Source organism: Passer domesticus, chromosome 8 (genome assembly GCF_036417665.1).
Source record: "Passer domesticus isolate bPasDom1 chromosome 8, bPasDom1.hap1, whole genome shotgun sequence".
Taxonomy (NCBI): domain Eukaryota; kingdom Metazoa; phylum Chordata; class Aves; order Passeriformes; family Passeridae; genus Passer; species Passer domesticus.
This window is the reverse complement of record NC_087481.1, coordinates 4,338,161-4,357,928: the sequence shown is the minus strand read 5'-3', so window position 1 is coordinate 4,357,928 and position 19,768 is coordinate 4,338,161. Positions and strand designations below refer to the sequence as shown.

Here is a 19,768-nt window from a genome sequence, read left to right as displayed (position 1 = left end):
CATCATGAAGCTGCTCACGGGAGAACAGCTTTGAGCTCTGCCTGAAGCTCTGTCCACCTTCCTGGAACAGGGTGGGTCTTTCCCCCTCAGAACACCCTGGGCTGGATTTGCAGGCCCTCCTCCTGTGGGATCTCCAAGGCTTTTCCTCCCCCTTGGGTTTCTGCCCTGTGGCATCATTCAGAACAGCCTCTGCTATGAGGTTCTGCTGTGGGGATTTGTCCTCCCTGGTCTCCATCCTCAGCTCCTTCTCTGGGGGAGGAAGGACAAGGAGAGGATGGAATTTGACTCTGTGCAATAGGGAAGGGGAAGGAGATCTCCCCAGTGCATCCCCAGCAGGATGGTGTTAGCAGCGAGGTTGTCTTACAGCCATGCTGGGCTGGGAGATGGAGCAGGAGAGAGAGGGAAAGGGGCACTGACTTCTGCCTCACCTGTCTTGGTGTCACGGGGCTTCTTCCTCTTCCTTACAGCCACCCCCTCCATTCGGCCAGGGTTTGGGAATGGGAAATCCTGGTTTGGGGAGAAACATAATGTATGAGCACATTGGGTTAGGGGGATCCTCCTGCCCAAGTCCATCTCCACTGTTGTGGCACATCCACAACGAGCCCCTGTGAGCAACCTGCACTCCCAGAGCCCGGAGCACACTTGCTTAACCTGCTGATGGACAAGGCCAGAGGCAGGTCTGTGTGCACAGCTCCAAACACAGTTTATTGCAATGCAGAGGGTCCAGGCACAGAGACAAAATGGGGCTGAGGACACAGGGTTTGATAAGGGGGGAAAGGGGCGGGTCTGAGGGCCAAGGGCCAATGGGAACTGAGCACAGGTGGTGCAGAGGAGGGGCAGCCAACTGGGGAACCAATGAGGTAACAGGGGCGGAGCATTGCAGTAAACCAGGACCAATGGGGGACAAGAGAGGGGAGAACATTCTAGGAGAGTACATATAAGGAAAAAAGGGCAGCTGGACTGGGTGATACCAATGAAGCCTGCTGCATTCACATGAGCCTGCAAATGCTGATGGTGAGAGGATTGTCCTCAGAGGGGTGTCTCTCTCTGACCCTGGTCACCTTTGCCCTGAGGTATTGCAGTTCCCAGTGTTGGGCCCCTCTGCCTGCACACTCTAGAAGTCACTGGAATCTGGTGCCCAAGTAAACCCCAAAACACCGAGATTCAGTCCCCCAAAATGCACACATGACCAAGATTCAGCAAAAACACCCAACCTTGGTTTCTCCTCTCTGGTATCTCCACTTTTGGCTCCTGGAGGCCACTCCCCTGTCTGGGTTGCTGCGGGTCAGGTTTGTATTGGTGTTCCCCCTCTCTGGGCTGCTGGGCCTCCTGGCAATCCTACAGGTTCCCCTTCTCTGGGCTCACCACTTTGGCATCACAGGCGTCCCAGGGGTCAAGCACTGCCCGGGGTCCCTGTTTCAGAGTCCTGGGGTATCCATGGCTCCCCCCTGTCCATGCTGCCAACATGTCCAGGCTTCTGGAGCACCCCCAGCTCTCGCATTGCCCGTTTCTGCTCCCCCCAGTGCCGGTTTCCCTGCCAGCCCTGCCGGTCCCGGGCGATCCCCAGGTGGCTCTGGGCTGACAGTGCAGCCCCTGGGCCGGGCAGAGCCAGCCCCAGCACGGGGGGACCCTGCATCCTCCGCTGCCTCGGCAGCCGCGCCCAGCCCCGGGCACGGAGGTCGGGCAGCCCCCGCCGCCCCCTGCCCAGGGAGCCCCGGGGACCCCCGCAGCCGGGGCCGGCTCTGAGCGAGGAGGCCCCGAGCCCGGCTGCGTGGCCAGGGGGGCACGGCGAGCCCGGGACCTCTGTGCCAGCGCTTCCCCCGCTCTCCCTCAGCCTTTGCCTGGCCCGGCCCCCCGAGCACAGAGCTCTGCCCGGGGCTCCCGGCCCGAGGGGCGGCTCCGGGCCCGCCCGGCCGCTCCCGGCTCCCACAGCCCGCCCGGGGCCGCCAACAAAACATCCCAGCAACAAATCCACAAACCAACCCCTGCCACCCTCTCCTGCTGCGCCTTCCCAGGGACCCCAGCCCCGCGGCAATGCCCCCGGTGCCTCGGGACAAAAAGCTGCTCCAGCCCAGCCCCTCGGAAGCCCCAGCTGCGGCCCGTCCCTGGCACAGCGATCCCGGCAGCTGCCCCGCTGTGGCAGCTGCGGCTCTGGAGCAGGGAGGCTCTGCGGGACCCCCGGGCTGGGCCCCCTCCCAGCCCGTGCCCGCCCCGCACCTTCAGCCCGGCCTCTCTCGCTGCTCCGGCTCCTGCACAGTCCCCGCTCTCCATTCCTTGGCCCCCTGGGCTCTCCTCTGGGGCTCCTACAGCACCCGGCAATGGAAAACAATCCATTCTGGTGCTCCCTCGCCAGGCCACAACTGAAACTTTGTTCCTTTGGCCTGGCTGCAGAGACCCCCAGGGTGTTTTCTGCACACAGTCCCAGCCCCCAGCGCTTGCTAAAGGCGCTCCCTGCAAATGTCACTGTGCCAGGGCCCTGTCCTTGCTGTCACCTGCTGGGGCTGGCCATGCACAGAGCTCCTGGACTTGCATTTCCAGCTGCTGTGCAGCCAAAGCTGAGGCATCTGCACCTGCCTGAATGCAAAAACTGGAATAGGAGCCTCTCTCCAGGGGGAAATCTCCCCTCCTGTGCTGGCCCCTGGCAATGCTGCCATTCTCTGCTGCTGCTGCTGCTGCTGCTGGGGCACTCGGGGCTCTGGCTGAGCAGCAAAGGTGACCCTGAGCCAGGAGCTTTCCTTGGCTGCAGCAAAGCCTCGGCACCCAAAGCCCTTCCCAGCGCTGTGCCCTGCGCCAGCAGGGATTGTGCCAGCCGAGCTGACCCGAAATTTCTTCTCCCAGGCAGCTTTAGGACACGCACCATGGAGAAGCCCGAGTCCACTCTCAGCTTTGTGCAGTCCTCCAGAAGAATCCTGTGTGTGAAGCAGCCTGGGAACAGGGTTTGGTGTCCGGGGAGGGGAGCTCAGAGCCCTTTTCTGCCCTGTGGGCTGAGGCTCTGCATTTGCAATGGCCCTGCAGCTGCCAGAGGGGCTCAGCTGAGAACAGTTCTGCTGAGAGCCTGTCCTAAACCTGCTTTTCCTGCAAATGTGTTCAAAGGAAGCCTCATTTTTTTGCAGCCCCAGGTCTTGCGTGTGGGCAGGTGTGACTGCTGAAGGATGGAAGACCTCTACTTGGAAAAATACTCTTTTTTTTTTTTTCTTTTTTTTGTTTGGTTACATTTGGTGTGGTTTCTTCTTTGGGGTTTTTTGGGGTTGTTTGTTTTTACTGGGGTTTTGGTTTTGTTTTGTTTTGGATTACTTTCTTTTTTTGGGTTTTTGTGTTTGTTTTTTTTTTTGTTTGGGTGGTAGGGTGGTTTTTTGGTGTGGTCTTTTCTTTTCTTTTCTTTTCTTTTCTTTTCTTTTCTTTTCTTTTCTTTTCTTTTCTTTTCTTTTCTTTTCTTCTTTTCTTTTCTTTTCTTTTCTTTTCTTTTCTTTTCTTTTCTTTTCTTTTCTTTTCTTTTCTTTTCTTTTCTTTTCTTTTCTTTTCTTTTCTTTTCTTTTCTTTTCTTTTCTTTGTGTGTGTGGGGGGTGTTTTTTCAGGTTTTTTTAAACTAATTCCCATGTCAGCTCTGAGCAGAGCTCTGTAACTGTGTCTGACACTTGTCTGTGGCACTGTGCAGGTGGCCAGGGGGACCTTCCCCGAGCTGTGTGCAGAGGAATCCACATCAGCCCAGGCCGGGCTGGGCAGTGGCCGCTCAGTTCCATGGACTGGACACGGCTCTGGACGCTTCCCTTGGAGCGTCTGCAGGGAGGGAACGCTGGGGCTGTCACCGCTGGGGTGTCACAGACAGGGGAACGCTGGGGCTGTCACCGCTGGGGTGTCACACACAGGGGAACGCTGGGGCTGTCACCGCTGGGGTGTCACACACATGGGAACGCTGGGGCTGTCACCGCTGGGGTGTCACACACAGGGGAACGCTGGGGCTGTCACCGCTGGGGTGTCACACACATGGGAACGCTGGGGCTGTCACCGCTGGGGTGTCACACACAGGGGAACGCTGGGGCTGTCACCGCTGGGGTGTCACACACAGGGGAACGCTGGGGCTGTCACCGCTGGGGTGTCACAGACAGGGGAACGCTGGGGCTGTCACTGCTGGGGTGTCACACACAGGGGAACGCTGGGGCTGCCCTGTCCCCAACAGCTGTGCTAGCGCCTCGAGGGGACACAAAGGCTGAGCCAAAGAGTGACAATTGCAGAAGGGGCTGAGCTGGCAGGGACCCATTGGGATCACTGAATCACACAATCACAGAATTACTTGGTTGGAAGAGACCTTCAGGAACATTGAATCCAATCCATGCCCTAACACCACCTCAGGTAAACCCTGGCACCAAGTGCCACATCCAATCTTTTTTTTAGAAAACATTCAGGGATGGTGACTCCACCACCTCCCAGGGCAAACCAATCCAATACTTTATCTAAAAAACTTTTTTCCTAATATGCAACCTCTATTTCCCTTGGTGCAGCTTAAGACTGTGTCCTCTGGTTCTGTCAGTTGTTGCCTAGAGAAGGAGACTGACCCCCACCTGACTACCACTTGAGGAAGCTGTGGAGAGTGATAAGGTCACCTCTGCATCTCCTTTCCTCCAGGATAAACAACCCCAGCTCCCTCAGCTGCTCCTCACAGGATTTGTGTTCCAAGCCCCTCACCAGCCTTGTTGCCCTTCTCTGGACATGCTCCAGCCCCTCCATGTCCCTCTTAAATTGGGGGGCCCAGAACTGGACACAGCACTCGAGGTACGGTGCCAGTACAGGGGAAGAATGCCAAGTACACCAGTGCCAAGTGCAGGGGAAGAATGACCTCCCTGCTCCTGCTGGCCACACCATTCCTGATCCAGGCCAGGAGCCATTGGCCTTCTTGGCCACCAGGGCACACTGCTGGCTCATGTCCAGCCGGCTGTCGAGCAGCACCCCCAGGTCCCTTTCTGCCTGGGCACTGTCCAGCCACACCATCCCCAGCCTGTAGCATTGCAGGAGGTTATTGTGGCCAAAATGCAGGACTGGGCACTTGGACTTATTAAACTTCATCTGTTTGGACTCTTCCATCCATCCAGCCATTCCAGGTCTCTCTGCAGAGCCCTTCTCCCTTGTAACAGATCAACACATGCCCCCAACTTGGTGTCATCTGCAGATTTACTAATGAAAGACTCAATCTCCTCATCCATGTCGTCAATAAAAATATCAAACAGAGCTGGCCCCAGCACAGAGCCCTGAGGGACAGCACTGGTGCCTGGCTGCCAGCTGGATGCAGCAGCGCTCACCAGCACTCTCTGGGCCGGCCATGCAGCCAGTTCTGAACCCAGCACAGAGTGCTCCTGTCCCAGCCCTGGGCTGCAGCTTTTCCAGGAGTGTGCTGTGGCAGACAGTGCCAAAGGCCTGGCTGGAGTGCAAATAGACACATCCACAGCCTTTCCTGCATCCACCAGGAGGGTCACCTGGTCATAAAAGGAGACCAAGTTGGTCAAACATAACCTACCCCTCCTGAACCCCTGCTGGCTGGGTCTGATACCCTGGCCATGCTGTAAGTGCTGGGTGATGACACTCAGTATAAACTGTTCCATCACCTCACCGGGTGCTGAGGTCAGGCTGACTGGCCTGTAATTACCAGGATCCTCCTTCCCACCCTTGTTGTGAATGGGTGTCACATTGGGCAGCTTCCAGTCATCTGGAACCTCAATAGTGAGCCAGGACTGCTGGTAAATGATGGAGGGTGGCTTGGCAAGCTCATCTGCCAGTTCCCTCATCACCCTGGGGTGGATCCCATCTGGTCCCATGGATTATGAACATCCAAGCAGCTCAGAAGTTCTCTGACTGCCTTCTCTTGGATAATGGGGGGACCATTCTGTTCCCTGGCACCATCAACCAACCCAAGAGGACAGTTTTCCTGGGGACAAGTCGTCTTCCACCAAAGACTGAGGCAAAGAAGGTGTTAAACACTTCTGCTTTCTTCTCATCTGCAGTTACTAAGTTCTCTCCCTCATCCAATATAGAACAGATGTTGGTCTTACCCTTCCTTTTACCATTAATATACTTGTAAAAATTTTTTTATTATCCTTTACAGAAGTTGCCATTTTAAATTCAAAATGAACTTTGGCCTCCCTGATTTTTTTTCTATATGCTCTAGAACCCCTCTTAAATATTTCCTGAGATACCTCACTCTCCTTCCAAAGATGATTCATCCTCTTTTTATTCTTAAGGTCCTCCAAAACCTCCCTCCCCCTCTAGGCTGGGTGATTGCCTCGTCACCTCATCTTTCAGCACACAGGGACAGTGTTCCTGTGCCCTCAAGATCTTTTTTGAAGCACATCCACTTTTCCTGAACCCCCTTGCATTTAAGGGCTGCTTCCCAAGGAACTCTTTGAATAAGCCTCCTAAGTAGGCCAAAGTCTGCCCTCTGAAAGTCTAGTACAAAAGTCTTATTAATGTTCCTCCTGACTTCACCAAATATCAAGAATTTTATAATCTCATGTTCACTCTGCCCCAAGTGGCCGCCAACCACCACATCTCCCACCAGCCCATCTCTATTTGCAAACAACAAGATCTAATGCAGTACCTCCCCTGGTGGGCCCACCCACCAGCTGTGACAAAAATTGTCCTCTACACACTCTAAAAATTTCTTGGACTGCATTTTTTCTTCTGTATTAAGTTCCCAGCAAATGTCTGGCAAGTTGAAGTCACCTACAAGAACAAGGGTTGATGATCCAGACACATTCTCTAGCTGCTTATAGAATGAGTTGTCCACCTCCTCTTCCTGGCTGGGTGGACGATAACAGACTCCCAGTAGGATGTCAGCCTTGTTGGCCTTTTCCCTAATTCTCACCCACAGGCATTCCACTTCATCATTACTTTCAACATCCATAGCATCAAAGCCCTCCCTAATATAAAGGGCCACCCCTCCACCTCTTCTCCCTTTTTTATCTCTTCTGAAGAGTTTCTAGCCATCTAATGCAGTGCTCCAGCCATGTGAGTCATCCCACCTCATTTCCATTATGGCAATTCCATCACAGCTCTGCTGCTGCACCATGGCCTCCAGCTTTTCCTGTTTGTTACCCATGCTGCATGCACGGGTATCCATGCACCTCAGCTAGGCTGCTGATTTCACCCCTAACTCAGGCTTACCCCCCTTGGGCCTGCTTCCAGACAGCCCAGCTGCATCCCCTTCCCTCTTCAATCCTAGTTTAAAGCCCTCTCAACAAGTTCTGCCAGTTCATGAGCTAAATTTCTTCTGCCCTTAATAGAGAGATAGAGCCCATCTGGTTCCAGCAAGCCAAGTACAGTAAAAGTTGCCCCGTGATCAAAGAATCCAAAGTTCTGCTGATGACACCAGGGCTTGAGCCACTTGTTAATAATTTGAGCTCTTCTATTGCTTTCACTGTTCTTCTTAGCCACCAAAGGGACTGAGGAAAAGACTACCTGTGCCCCTGTCCTATCAATCATCTGGCCCAATGCTCTCAAGTCCCTTTTAATTGTCCTAACACTCCTCTTTTCAATCTCTTCACTGCCAGCCTGGAGTATCACCAGTGGGTAATAATCAAAGGGCTGAATCAGCCCAGGCAGTCTCTCAGTGATATCCTGTACCCGGGTCCCAGGGAGGCAGCAGACCTCTCTGTGGGGTGGGTCCAGTTGACATATGGGACCCTCTGTTCACCTCAGAAGAGAGTCAGTCACCACGATTATCCTTCTTTCCTTTTTGATGTTACAGGTGGTAATCCTTCTCAGACATGAATCATGATTGGGAGGCTCAATGGACAGATCATTTTCTTCTAAATCATGCGGTTGACTCTCCAGATCCAGGGGCTCATACCTGTTCTGAAGTGGCACCTGGCTGGGGAGTGGGGGTAAGAAGGAATTTTTATTATTACCTCCTCGAGTAGATATCTACTCCCACTACACTTTATTTACCAGGTGTCTTTCTATTGTCTGACAGTGGGAGGCATAAAAGACTGTGGGAACCACGGAGAGCACTGCTGCACTGCCAGACCTCATGGAACCAAGGATCCACTGGGACACTGCAGGGCCTTGGGGGACCAAGGATCTGTTGGGACACTGCGGGGCCCAAGGATCCAAGGGACTTTGTGACATATAGGGGTTCCATGGAACCAAAGGGACATTGTGACAGTGTGAGGCCTCATGGAATCATGGAAACCATGTGACACTCTGGGGCCACATGGAACTGTGGTGACACCAAGCTGGGTGTGAGTGTGGATGTGGTGGAGGGGAGGAGGGCTCTGCAGAGGGCCCTGGACAGGCTGGATCCAGGAAACAAATCCAACAAGGTGAGATTTAACAAGTCCCAGTGCCGGGCCCTGCACTTTGGCCACAACAACCCCTGCAGTGCTACAGGCTGGGGACAGAGTGGCTGGACAGCAGCCAGGCACAAAGGGACCTGCAGGGACTGATGGACAGCAGGCTGGACATGAGGCAGCAGTGTGGCCAGGTGGCCAAGAAGGCCAATGGCTCCTGGCCTGGATCAGGAATGGTGTGGCCAGCGGAGCAGGGCAGTGATTCTTCCCCTGTGCTCAGCACTGGTTGGGCAGCACCTTGAGTGCTGTGTCCAGTTCTGGGACCCCCAATTTAGGAAGGACATGGAGGGGCTGGAGCATGTCCAGAGAAGGGCAACAAGGCTGGGGAGGGGTCTTGAACACAAGTCCTCTGAGGAGCGCCAGAGGGATCTGCTGGGATATTTTATCCAGGAGAAGAGGAGGCTCAGGGGAGACAAGGCAGTGTCAGGGCACAGATTGGACTTGGTGATGTCCGAGGTCTTTTCCAACCTTGCTGATTCTGGGATTGTCTGAAACCACCCTTGCAGCAGTTGCAGGATGAGCCCTGGGCCTCCTCTTCAGAAGCTCCAGCAGCCCAGGTGCCTCAGCTTCTCCTGCCAGCCCCAAAGCCCATCCTGTCAGTCCTGCAGAGCCTCTGCAGCTCCTCCTCATTGCCCAGAACAGGGAGCCCCACAGGCAGACACAGCAGCCCAGATGTGCCCCCCTGGCCTGGGGTGCCTCTGGCAAGGGAGCAGCACCAGGCACTGCAGGAGCCTGCAGACAATTCCTGCAGCACTTGGAGGATGATCCTGCTGCCCAAGGGATGGTGCCAAGTCAGGAACTGCAATGGGGAGTGGGGCCAGAGAGGAAAGGGCAAACAGGGATGGGCAGTTTGCAGGGGACAGAACAGGGGTGGGCAAGAGGAAGAAATTTCTATCAAGAAAAGAGTAAAGAAAGCAAAGATGAAGCAGAGAAAATGCTCAGGGCAGTTTGGAGGTCGGTGCCAGGCAGCCCTGGCTCTGAGCAACAGTGTCTGCAGTGGGACAGAAAACTCCCAGCTGATGGGAACAAACTTTCTGGCTGACTGCAGAGGCCAGGACAAAGCTGAGTGGTTTCCCTGGTGTCCCCCAGCCCTTGCTGGCCCCAGGGGCTGATGGCATTTGTGCTGCCTCAGCTTCATGTCCCCACAGCAACAGCATGGGGGTGCTCCTGCCTGCTCTGTGCAATGCAAACAGGGGCTCCTGAGCCAGTGCTGCCGTGGCTGTGCCTGCAAGGATGCGGCACCTCTGTGAGCTGGGGGGAGGCCAGGGCTGCAGAGGGGGATGTTGTTGGCAGCTCCATGAGGACGCTCTGGGACGCTGCCCTGGGCTGTGCAGCGCACTGGGGATGGATCAGCCCCTGCTCTGCTGCTCCTTCCCGTCTCCCCCAGGGCCCTTGCAGAGCCCCAGCCATGCTGTTTGCCCCCAGCCTGCCCACGGCCAGCCTGGGGCTGCTCACCCTGGGGCTTTTCTGTGCTGAGCATTGGCCTGGCCGTGTTCTTGAGAGAGCCTGGGCAAGGAGCCTGGAGCGGCCAGGGCCTGGCCTGAGGCGTCAGCGCTGCCCCAGCAGTGCCCATGGCCTGTCCCTGCTGCAGCCCCAGCACTGCCACCCCCAGGACTGTGCCCGGCCCCGAGAGCACTCAGGCCCTGCAGCAACACCAGGGCCACCAGGGCAGCGGGGCAGGGCCACGGCAGCAGCACTGGCAACACCAAGTGCTGCTGCTGCTGCTGGGCACAGCTGCTGTGCCAGCACTGATCTGCCCCAGCTCTGCACACAGACATTGCTGCTGCAGCTCCAGAGGAGGCAACAAAAGGGCATCTCTGCAGAAAACTCTGCTGGGAGATCCTTTAGTTCCTTTAAAGGCATTGAGAGCGCAGCCCCTCACTGATACAGTTGTGGCCACAGGGAAGGTGGAGAGAAACAAAATGGGAAATGGCACAAAAAATGACATTTCATTGTAAGCAATATTAAAAAAGTAAAACAAAGTCAAAGAATCTCCAAAAGGAAACCAACAAGAAGTATCAAAGATGACTTTTATTACAAGTGATGTGCAGAAATTGGCCAGCAGTTTAATGTTTCTGAAACCATGCATTCATCAGTCTCCACACTGCAGCCTTCAGCTCCTGGTTCCTCAGGCTGTAGATGAGGGGGTCAGGGCCAGAGGCACTACTGAGTACAGAACTGACAGGGCCAGATCCAGGGATGGGGAGGAGATGGAAGGGGGCTTCAGGTAGGCAAATGCACCTGTGCTGAGGAACAGAGAAACCACAGCCAGGTGAGGGAGGCAGGTGGAAAAGGTTTTGTGCCGCCCCTGCTCAGAGGGGATCCTCAGCACAGCCCTGAAGATCTGCACATAGGAGAAAACAATGAACACAAAACATCCAAGTCCTAAACCGGCACTAACTGTGATTAGCCCAAGTTCCCTGAGGTAGGATTTGGAGCAGGAGAGCTTGAGGATCTGGGGGATTTCACAGAAGAACTGGCCCAGTACATTACCATGGCACAGGGGCAGGGAAAATGTATTGGCTGTGTGCAGCAGTGAATAGAGAAAGGCACTGGCCCAGGCAGCTGCTGCCATGTGGGCACAAGCTCTGCTGCCCAGGAGGGTCCCATAGTGCAGGGGTTTGCAGATGGACACGTAGCGGTCGTAGCACATGATGGTCAGGAAGGAAAGCTCTGCTGACATGAAGAACATAAAGAAAAAGAGCTGAGCAGCACATCCTGTGTAGGAGATGTCCCTGGTGTCCCAGAGGGAATTGTGCATGGCTTTGGGGACAGTGGTGCAGATGGAGCCCAGGTCGCTGAGGGCCAGGTTGAGCAGGAAGAAGAACATGGGCGTGTGCAGGTGGTGGCCGCAGGCTACGGCGCTGATGATGAGGCCGTTGCCCAGGAGGGCAGCCAGGGAGATGCCCAGCAAGAGGCAGAAGTGCAGGAGCTGCAGCTGCCGCGTGTCTGCCAATGCCAGCAGGAGGAAGTGCCTGATGGAGCTGCTGTTGGACATTTGTGCTGTCTTGGCATGGGGATCTGTATAAAAAGTAATCATGGAATAATTGGGTTTAGAGGGAACTTTAAATATTCCAGCCCAGCCTGGGGGCACTTTCCCCCCACTGCCTGCCCAGGGCTGTGCTGCCTGGAGCTGTCCCTGCCAGCAGCTGCTTCCCTGTGCCCAGGGCTGGGCCCTGCCAGTGCTGCCAGAGCCCAGCCCAGCCCTGGGGGCTCAGCTCTGCCCTGCAGACCCCTCCCAGCTGTGGCACTGCCCAGGGGCAGCTCTGGCTCTGCAGGCACTGATGGCAATGTCTGAGCAACCCTGAGGAAGATGGAAAAGGGACACTGATGCTGCCTCTAAGGGGCCCTGTGCTAATTTCTTTCACTGCTCAGTTTATTTAGATCAGACAGAAATTATTTTTATTTTTCTTAACCTGAACTGAGAGATGAATATCTATGTGCGATTTCCCACCCAGGCAGTCCGGAGCAGTACATTAAAAAAGCAGGATTTTCACTTTTATTTAGCCCCTGGCCTGCTGTGCTCCCTGTATCATCTACTTGGAAATGATCTGCAGTTAAATGTCATGCTGGGAGCAGCCCTGGATGATGCACTATCATACCCACACAAGGAGAACAATTGAAAGCCTTACCAGCTGTCTCCTTCCACCCAGATCTTGTCCCCCAGAGCTGGGAGCAGCTCCCCGGGCTGGCTGAGAGCTGTTCCTGGCAGGCAGCAGAGTCCCTGCCCCAGCACAGCGCCCTGGGCTGCAGGAGCCTGCTCTGCAGGACAGCCCTGGGCACCCCTGGCTGCTCTGCACCAGAGAGAATCAGAGAATGTACTCACAGGGTCTGCAGGCATTGGGATGTTCCAGCTTTAGGAGATCACTCCAGGAGCTGCAGCTGCATTGTCCTGCAGCCAGAGGTTCCTGTGCCAAGGGCTGGCAGTGATTCTGCCCCAGGCACTTCTCAGCACCTTCCCAGCCCTGACTGATTGAAGCTCTCTGTGCCTCTGGGCTGTGCCCGGGCTGGCTGCAGGCAGTGCCCCAGCCCTGCTGGGCTGGCAGAAGAGCTGCTCATCAAGAGAAATGTGCTTTTGAAGCTCTTCTTGCTTACCAGGAGCTGCCTCTGTGCCAGGAGCCCAGCCCAGCTCAGCAGCACAGACACAGCACAAGGACTTTAATGACCCTCTGGGGCTTTGTGATCAGGCCCTGAACATCAGTCCCTGAGAGGCAGCTGAAGAAACCTCTCCAGAACTCCAAGTCAGAATCCAACTCCAAAGTTTCTTGGACTTTTAATGGGTCCCACTGAGGGACACGACTCAGAAAGTGTCCCCAGGCCCCAGGCAGAGCAGAGAACTGGAGGCAGGGATGCCAGGTGGGGACAAAGAGAAGCCAAGTCTTGGTGGCCTGGGGCACAGCAGCAGGGTCTGTGCCAGCAAGGGCTGGGAGGAGACACCTTGTCCTGAGGCCCTGGGGCCTCCTGGCACAGCCCCAGCCAGGCTGGGCACTATCAGCCCCTTGTCCTGCCCTCAGCATCCCCCCCTAGCCCACATCCCAGTGGCCTCAAGGATCTGCTGGAAGGAGTCCCTGGGGAGCTCAGGAATGGCCCTGGGGGCTCCTGAATGCTCCCAGGGATTCCAGGTTTTTCAAAGAGCTTTGGGTTTGGCTTTTGCCTTGGAGTCTGTGAGAGGTTTGTGCAATCATGGCCTCCAATTATCTGCTGTAATTAGTCCCTGGAGAGGCTTTGTCAGTAACAACACTCAGTGGGGCTCATTAATACTTCAAGGTACTTCAGTTATTTTAAGGTACTTGGTGTTTCCCCTTTGATACAGACTCTGGTAGAGGTTTGTGCAATCATGGCCCCAATTATCTGCTTTAATGAGTCCCTTTAGATCTTTGTACTGACACTCAGTGGGGCTCATTAATACTTTGAGATACTCAAGGTTTTTAAAGTACTTTGGATTTTCCTTTTCACACTGAGTCTTTGAGAAGTTTTTGTGCCATGCTGGCTCCCAATTCTCTCCTCCAAGGAGTCCATGAGGAGCCGGTGTTGGGGATGGACCTCAGTGGGACCCATGCATGCTTTGACACACTTTGAGGTTTTCTTCTGTTTTTGACTTCTTGACGGGTTTGTACAATCTCCTCTCAGGCCCTGAGGTTCCAGGGCTCAGCTCCAAATGCACCATGGGCCTTATTAGCCTCAAGCAAGTCCTGACAAACCATGGCTCTGCCTTGATTTCCCTCTGCTCTAGTGCTGTTCATCAGGAAGTTTTCCTGCTGGAGAAATATTTCAAAGATTTTCTAGTAAATATGTATTCCTATTTTAAAGGATGTATTTTTTTTTTTTTTTTTTTTATTACACAAGAGGTGATTGAAGCATTCAGTGACTGATATTGATCCAGGGACTCTCCTAAGGAGGTCTGGCCTGTTCAGAGAAGCTGTGCCTTGAGCTCTGACCCAGTGTCAACAACCTTGCTCCACATTCCCCAACCCCATCCTGTCTCTACTCACTCACTTGGGATCTGCTTTGCTTGGAGATCTGACTGCACACAGCCAAAGAGGGGTTTTGTCTTTTTAATTCTTTGAAGCAATCTAAAACTCTTGAGTGTCTCTGTTGAAAACATAGACCCTCCTCAAGTCTGTGCCAAGCCCAAGGTGACACCAAGGTGCCACCAAGGCCACTCCAGACGTGCCATGTGCCAGCTGTGAGGGTGGATCATCATACCAACCTGCACTGGCCATTGCAAAAAGCCAAATTCTGCCTCGTTTTATGTTGATTTCTGTTAGGGACCGGATACCCCCCTACCCCAGAGACAATATTTTCTAAAATGTCCTTGTTGACCACACAGGAAACATATTTGGGGGCCCTGTAATTGTGGCTAGGGCCCCTTAAAGGGGAATGGCATGGCCACTAGGGCCTCTGCAACTCCTTGCCAAATGGCCTGGGCTTGTACGGCCGCTACGTGTTCTGCTGTCCTGAGGCAATTACAGCCTCAATCATCTGCAGGAGTGTGGGTTCCATCTCTAGTGGAAGGGCACGCAGCCCTTTCTTACATTCCAGGTTGGTATTGGCTACCCCCAATGAGTTTAGTAATTAATTTTGAGTCTTTTCATCCCAGACTTGTTTCTCTACTGCCTGTTTAAGGCAATCAATCAATTTCATGCATGTCTTATGTTTACATAGTCCAAACTGGGGGTGCTACCATCCGGTACCTGGATTAAAGCTTTCAAAGCCACCTCTTTTATATCGTCCAATACTTCTCTGGGGATACCTGCTGCTTGATCATCTGTCAGGCTGTGTTTTCCTTCTCCAGCTAGATGGCTGATTGTCAATTGTGCCCTTGCCTCATTATTAGCATAGTCTGCTATTAATTGATTTAGTAAACACTTCCATCCCCCTTTCCCACAGGGTGTATTCTGTAAGTGATAAAAACATGGTCATAATATATTTTAAATCATAGTGGGTTACATGTGCTGTGAACACGGCCCTCATCAAGCCATTAAAACAAGGTGAGCCCTGCCTCTAGTCTTTAGCTGCCCCACACAGCTCCTTGATTTCCCCGTAAACCAATGGCTGATACCTGGGATTCTGCTCCCTTCTTTCATAATGTCCGGGGGCAATGAGGAGTTTCAAGACTATTTGCCAGTCTCCTTCCTTAACTGCTTCCTTCCAGATCCTTTCCCAGGGATCTTCTAGGCTTGAGGGGAGAGGTGGCTCTGGGAATCCAAACTGTCTTCTGGAGAGGAGGAATAACTTGGAGCAGAAACACTTGGATTAGAAATAGTGTGACAGTTTGGCTTAGTATCCTTGACCATGGGTTTTATATTGTTGCTGGAGGGTGCGTAAAGGGTGCTGCCATTTTGTCAGGTGTTGGGGAGGAAGGACCTTGATTTAGGATGGCGGACTTTTGGGGTGGAGTTCTGGAGGCATGGCCCAGGGTGGAAAGGATGATTAACAGTGGGAGCATGGAGTGCAGTTACAGGGGTGGAGTCTGGAGGTTGGTTCAGGGCAGAAGAGAAGGTTGTGGTAGCAGAAGTGGAGGAGCCGAGATGGCAGGAGAACGGTCGGGCTCCTGAGCCACATTAAGGCTCCTTCCATCTTGGGTCTCCAGGGCCTGATGCTCCCAGACAGCATGGCCATCGCCATCTTGGACCATTGTGGAAGGTCCAAGCTCCTCCATATAGGGGTTTCATGTCACAGTCCTTGAGGGAGACGCTTCTCCCAACTCAGTCTGTCCACCACAATAGTTGTAAAACAGACCATTGTGGAAGGTCCCAGAAAGGCAGGTTTCAGGGGAGGTCTTGGCTTGGGAGTCACCAATGGATAGAATTTTTCACACACTGCTTGCTGGTGAAGGGTCTCAAGGATGGTGTGGAGGATAGAGAGCATACAGGGTGCGAAAAGGAGTTTCCTGGATCTCATGGATTCTTCTACTGATGGCAGGAGAAAAAATACTGATCTTCCCCTCTACCTTTGCCAGCAACATTCAGTCTAGTATTTCACGGCCCTCTTCCTTTAGGTGTTTGCAGCTCTCCTGGTTAAATGGTCCTGTCTAAGGACATCTCTTCATTTAGAGCAGCTGGATCTATGCCCTTCCCCTTGCTCCCAGATTTTCTCCTGTAGCTGTTCTCTGGTTATTCCAATGTGTCTCCCTTGACTGGCTTCATGCTTTGAGCTTCAGGAAGTTGCCCAATTTTTCAAAAGTTTAAATACCTTCTTAGTCAGCATGTTAGTTGTGTTTTTATCTTTTATATCACCTCTTCCTATGTCTCTGTCTAAAATCCTTCCTCTATGGCAATCCCTTGTGGATGGTGGACATGTCAGATGTTGCTGTCACAATGAGCTGAGGGAAGGGTTTTAATGTTTATTAAATTTATTCAGTTTTATCATGTTCACATTTTTTATATTGGCCATGAAGAGAAACACTTCTGTGCCTCTGAGTCTCAGCAGTTTCTGGTTCCCCAAAGGACACAAACCTGATGAGTTGTGGTTCCCACTCCAGTGGCTGCACTTGGATCTCCCTCCACAGCCAGAGCAGAGCTCCCTTGTCCCAGAAAGTGCCTGGCAAAGAAGGGATGAAGGAAGCAGGACAGGCTGTGGGGATCAGGGCCAGGGCAGAGCCAGGGAGAAGAACACTTTTGCATTTGATGGAGCTGTGCCTTCCCTTGGCTTTGTTGGCTGACAAGAAATGAACATCCCTCTGTGTCTGGGGCAGCTCCTTCTCCAAAGAAAGCAGGTGGGAGTTGGAGCCAAGGAGCTGAAAGCTGCAGGTGCAGCCTGGGCTGGAGAGAGCTGAGATTTGCACAAGGCTGCTCTGAGTGCCAGGGCTTGGATAGGGGAAATGGTGGGGTGGGGGTAAGGACAGAGTCTGATTGATTGTCAGGCATGAAGGGTCTTGATTTTCATATCTATTCAAACTGCATGAGGAGGTACTTGGATTCAATGTCAATTGGAGATTGCACATATCCATTTATTAACAGGAATAAAAAACCTAAACAGAACCTAAAATATGTTTTCGCACTGTCTTTTTAAATAGAATCTATTCAGTTTCAATGGGCTTCAGAAATCTGCCTAACTAACCACAAATGATTTTAAAACTGAAATCAAATTATTCCCAGAGGCTTGGCTTGTTAACGTGCTCTGAATGTTAATGAGCCCTGGGACACTGAATTCCTGCATCAAAGAGCTGCAGGCTGAACAAGCCTCTGGAGCAGTGAAATCCAGCAGCAGCCTCCAAGTTGCTGAGGATGTCAGCAGCCCCCACTGAGGCCATTCCTGCCCAGAGACCGTGGGGGAATGGGCAGACAAGGAGAGCGTCCCTGGGGCTGGGCCAGCAGAACTCAGAGGCCCCAGTGGCTCCAGCTGGGCAATGGAGTGTGAATGTGTCTGGGAAAGCCCTGCCTGGGCTGTGCCAAGCAGGACAGACAAGCCCTGACCCCCATCGCCCAAACAACTCTCTCAAGGAGGCATTTAAAAGGAATTACAATTGCTTGTGTACTCTGAGTTGGATGCTCTGGGGAAATACCAATAAGAGATCCTCAGAAGCTCAAAACTACAAAACAGCCTTTACTGGGAATTTTAGAAAATCAGAGAAATATTGGCAAAAGTTTTCTTATGACATTGTAGTGATTTTGGTTTGGTAATTTAAGATTTTTCTAATTTTGATATTTCTTAATTAATGTATTGGTAACTGTGGTGGGTTTTAGTGTCAGTTAATTACTTATGTATTTATTTTACTGTGAAGTAGGATTAGGAGAAAGGTAAAGTAGGCATAAAATTTTAAAAGGAAATAAAGAAAATGCTATTAAAAGTAACTAAAATTAAAAAAAAAGTTGTAAGAATTAAAATAAACTCTTTAGAACAGTTTTTTTCTTTACAATTATTTTTTTCCTGACAATGTAAAGAAAGTAAACTTAAAATTTCTAGTTAGTTTACTCGGTCTAGAATAGTCTTTTTTCATTTTAGTTAGGGAGAGAAGTTTTTCTTGTTGAGGTTATGGAGATTTTTTTACAAGAGAAAAAACTAGATTTTTGGTGGCTCCTAATTTTGTCATGAATAACAGTTGTCTGGGGAGCGTTGTTCTTGGGAAGTTGTTTTTATTGCTACAAATTTTTTTACAGCTTTTTGATAGGCCATGTTGACCTATGTGGTATTGTTTTAAAGATTAGTTGTTTAAAGGTAAAAAATTTTATTATTTATTTTAAAATTGGTTCTATCTCTGGGAATAGAGATATTCTCTCCGTGGTAGTGGATTACTTTTTTTTCTTTTTTTCTGCTGAAACTTTTTATGAAATTACAGTTATTTTAACATTTGTTTATTTTAGTATGCAAGTTTTTGTTTGATATTAATTTCAAATTTTTTATAATTTTATGTGGTATAAAAAAGAGTTTTTACCTTATGATTTTTAAGGGGATTTTAGTTTTAAGATTATGGCTTTTTTCTATATTTTTAATTCAGATTTATTTTTTTCTTTTCTGACTTTGATGGTTTTACGTTGTTCTTTAATATGCTTATATTTTGTTTTTCTTTTACTCGAGGGAGGATAGAAGTATTGAAAGGATTAACACCTGACCTGCTGGTAACTTGTGGTGGAAGTTGTGGTTGGGTTTTGTTAGCATTGCTTTTATGGTTGGTTTTTGCCTTTTTTGTGTTTAATTTTAGTTGTTTTTTATAATTTTAGGATTATTTTGTATGGGTTGCAGGTTGTAGGGGTTTTTGGTTTTAGTTTTTGCAGGGAGGGAACTTGATGGAAAGATTAAAATAGCTGTGGCTGGCTTAGTTCTGGTTAGGGTGTTGTAGCCTCTTTTGTTTTCTTGTTTGGTCGTTGTTGGGTTTGGTTTGGTCAGAATGGGGCCCATGGGGGGCGGCCTGGGGAGGGGGGAAGGGGCTCGGCCGGGGGCAGGGCTGCTTGGTTTGGTTTGGTTCAGATGGGGCCAGGGCTGGGCCTGCTGCTTCTTTGTTGAGTAGAAAAGAAAGAGGAGGTTCCTGGGTTTTGTCATCTTTAACATACATGTTTCATAGAGGTGTGTTCAGTATCTTAGTGGTTTAAGACATTGTCAGTAGCACAAAAAAATTAGTATTACTTTTTAAAATTCTTCTCATGTTAAAGTACAACAGACATTCAATCAACATAAAACACTTCTCAAAGCATTGACTTGGCCCATTCGACTTCACAAACTCTAAGCCTGTTCAATTTAATGTTAATCAAAATGTGCAGGAGCACAGAAACAGAAGAAGAACTCACAGAAAGAGAGAAAGATGAAAAAAATACGGAGAAGCACACACACAGAGCTACCAACTCCTTGTTTCCAGCAGTGTTCAGATGGAAATTCCAAGAGGAGGTAGGGTCAAGATGTGTGCTTGACCTGTGCTCAGCCTTCAATACCCCTTGGTCTTCCTGGACCCTTCCCCCAGGTGGGACTTGGGCTCATTTGGTCACTCAGGAGCTGGGCTGGGGGCTCCAGAGGTGGCTGTGGAGCATTGCCTGTGCTGTGCCAGGGACTGGCAGCCACTGCTGGGCTGGGATAGAGGCTCTGGGGGGATTGGGGTTCCAGGGCAGGGCAGTGCTGGGCTTCCAGGGCAGGGCAAGGTGGACCTGCCTCTTCCTCTCTCACACATGAAATGTTTACAGCCAACAACCTCCTCCAGTCAGTCACACTAAGGCAATGTTGGAGGTGAAATCCCAATTCTGGCTGTGGGCACCTGGATGTCAAGGACAGTTCTTTTCCATAGGAAGGAAAGCACAGAGCCCCAGTGTTTGGAAGGCAGGTGTGACTCTCACTAGGCCAAGGCCAGCCAGACTTATCAGTAATGGCAGATTTTGTCTGGGAGCTATCTTTGCGTGTATGGAATTTTGGAGTTGGAAAACCAGTCTTGGCCATGGGTGCCTGGAGAAGCAGGACATTTTGTTCCAACAGGAAGAAAGCATGGAGCCTTCCCCAGGCTTTTT

General features: G+C 51.6%; 2 protein-coding genes and 1 pseudogene across 2 annotated transcripts in view; 1 reads left to right on the top strand and 2 right to left on the bottom strand.

Annotated features, from left to right (window-relative positions):
• Positions 1 to 19,768, top strand: part of LOC135306131 (zinc finger protein 208-like) — a 378,562-nt pseudogene that overhangs the window by 308,529 nt on the left and 50,265 nt on the right.
• Positions 1 to 19,768, bottom strand: part of LOC135305954 (zinc finger protein 239-like) — a 29,078-nt gene that overhangs the window by 575 nt on the left and 8,735 nt on the right. The window lies entirely within an intron of this gene.
• Positions 10,465 to 11,133, bottom strand: LOC135305955 (olfactory receptor 14C36-like; the record flags this gene model as incomplete). Its single annotated transcript, XM_064429532.1, has 1 exon — positions 10,465 to 11,133. A coding segment is annotated over one exon (669 nt), but the record flags the coding sequence as incomplete, so codon positions are not given.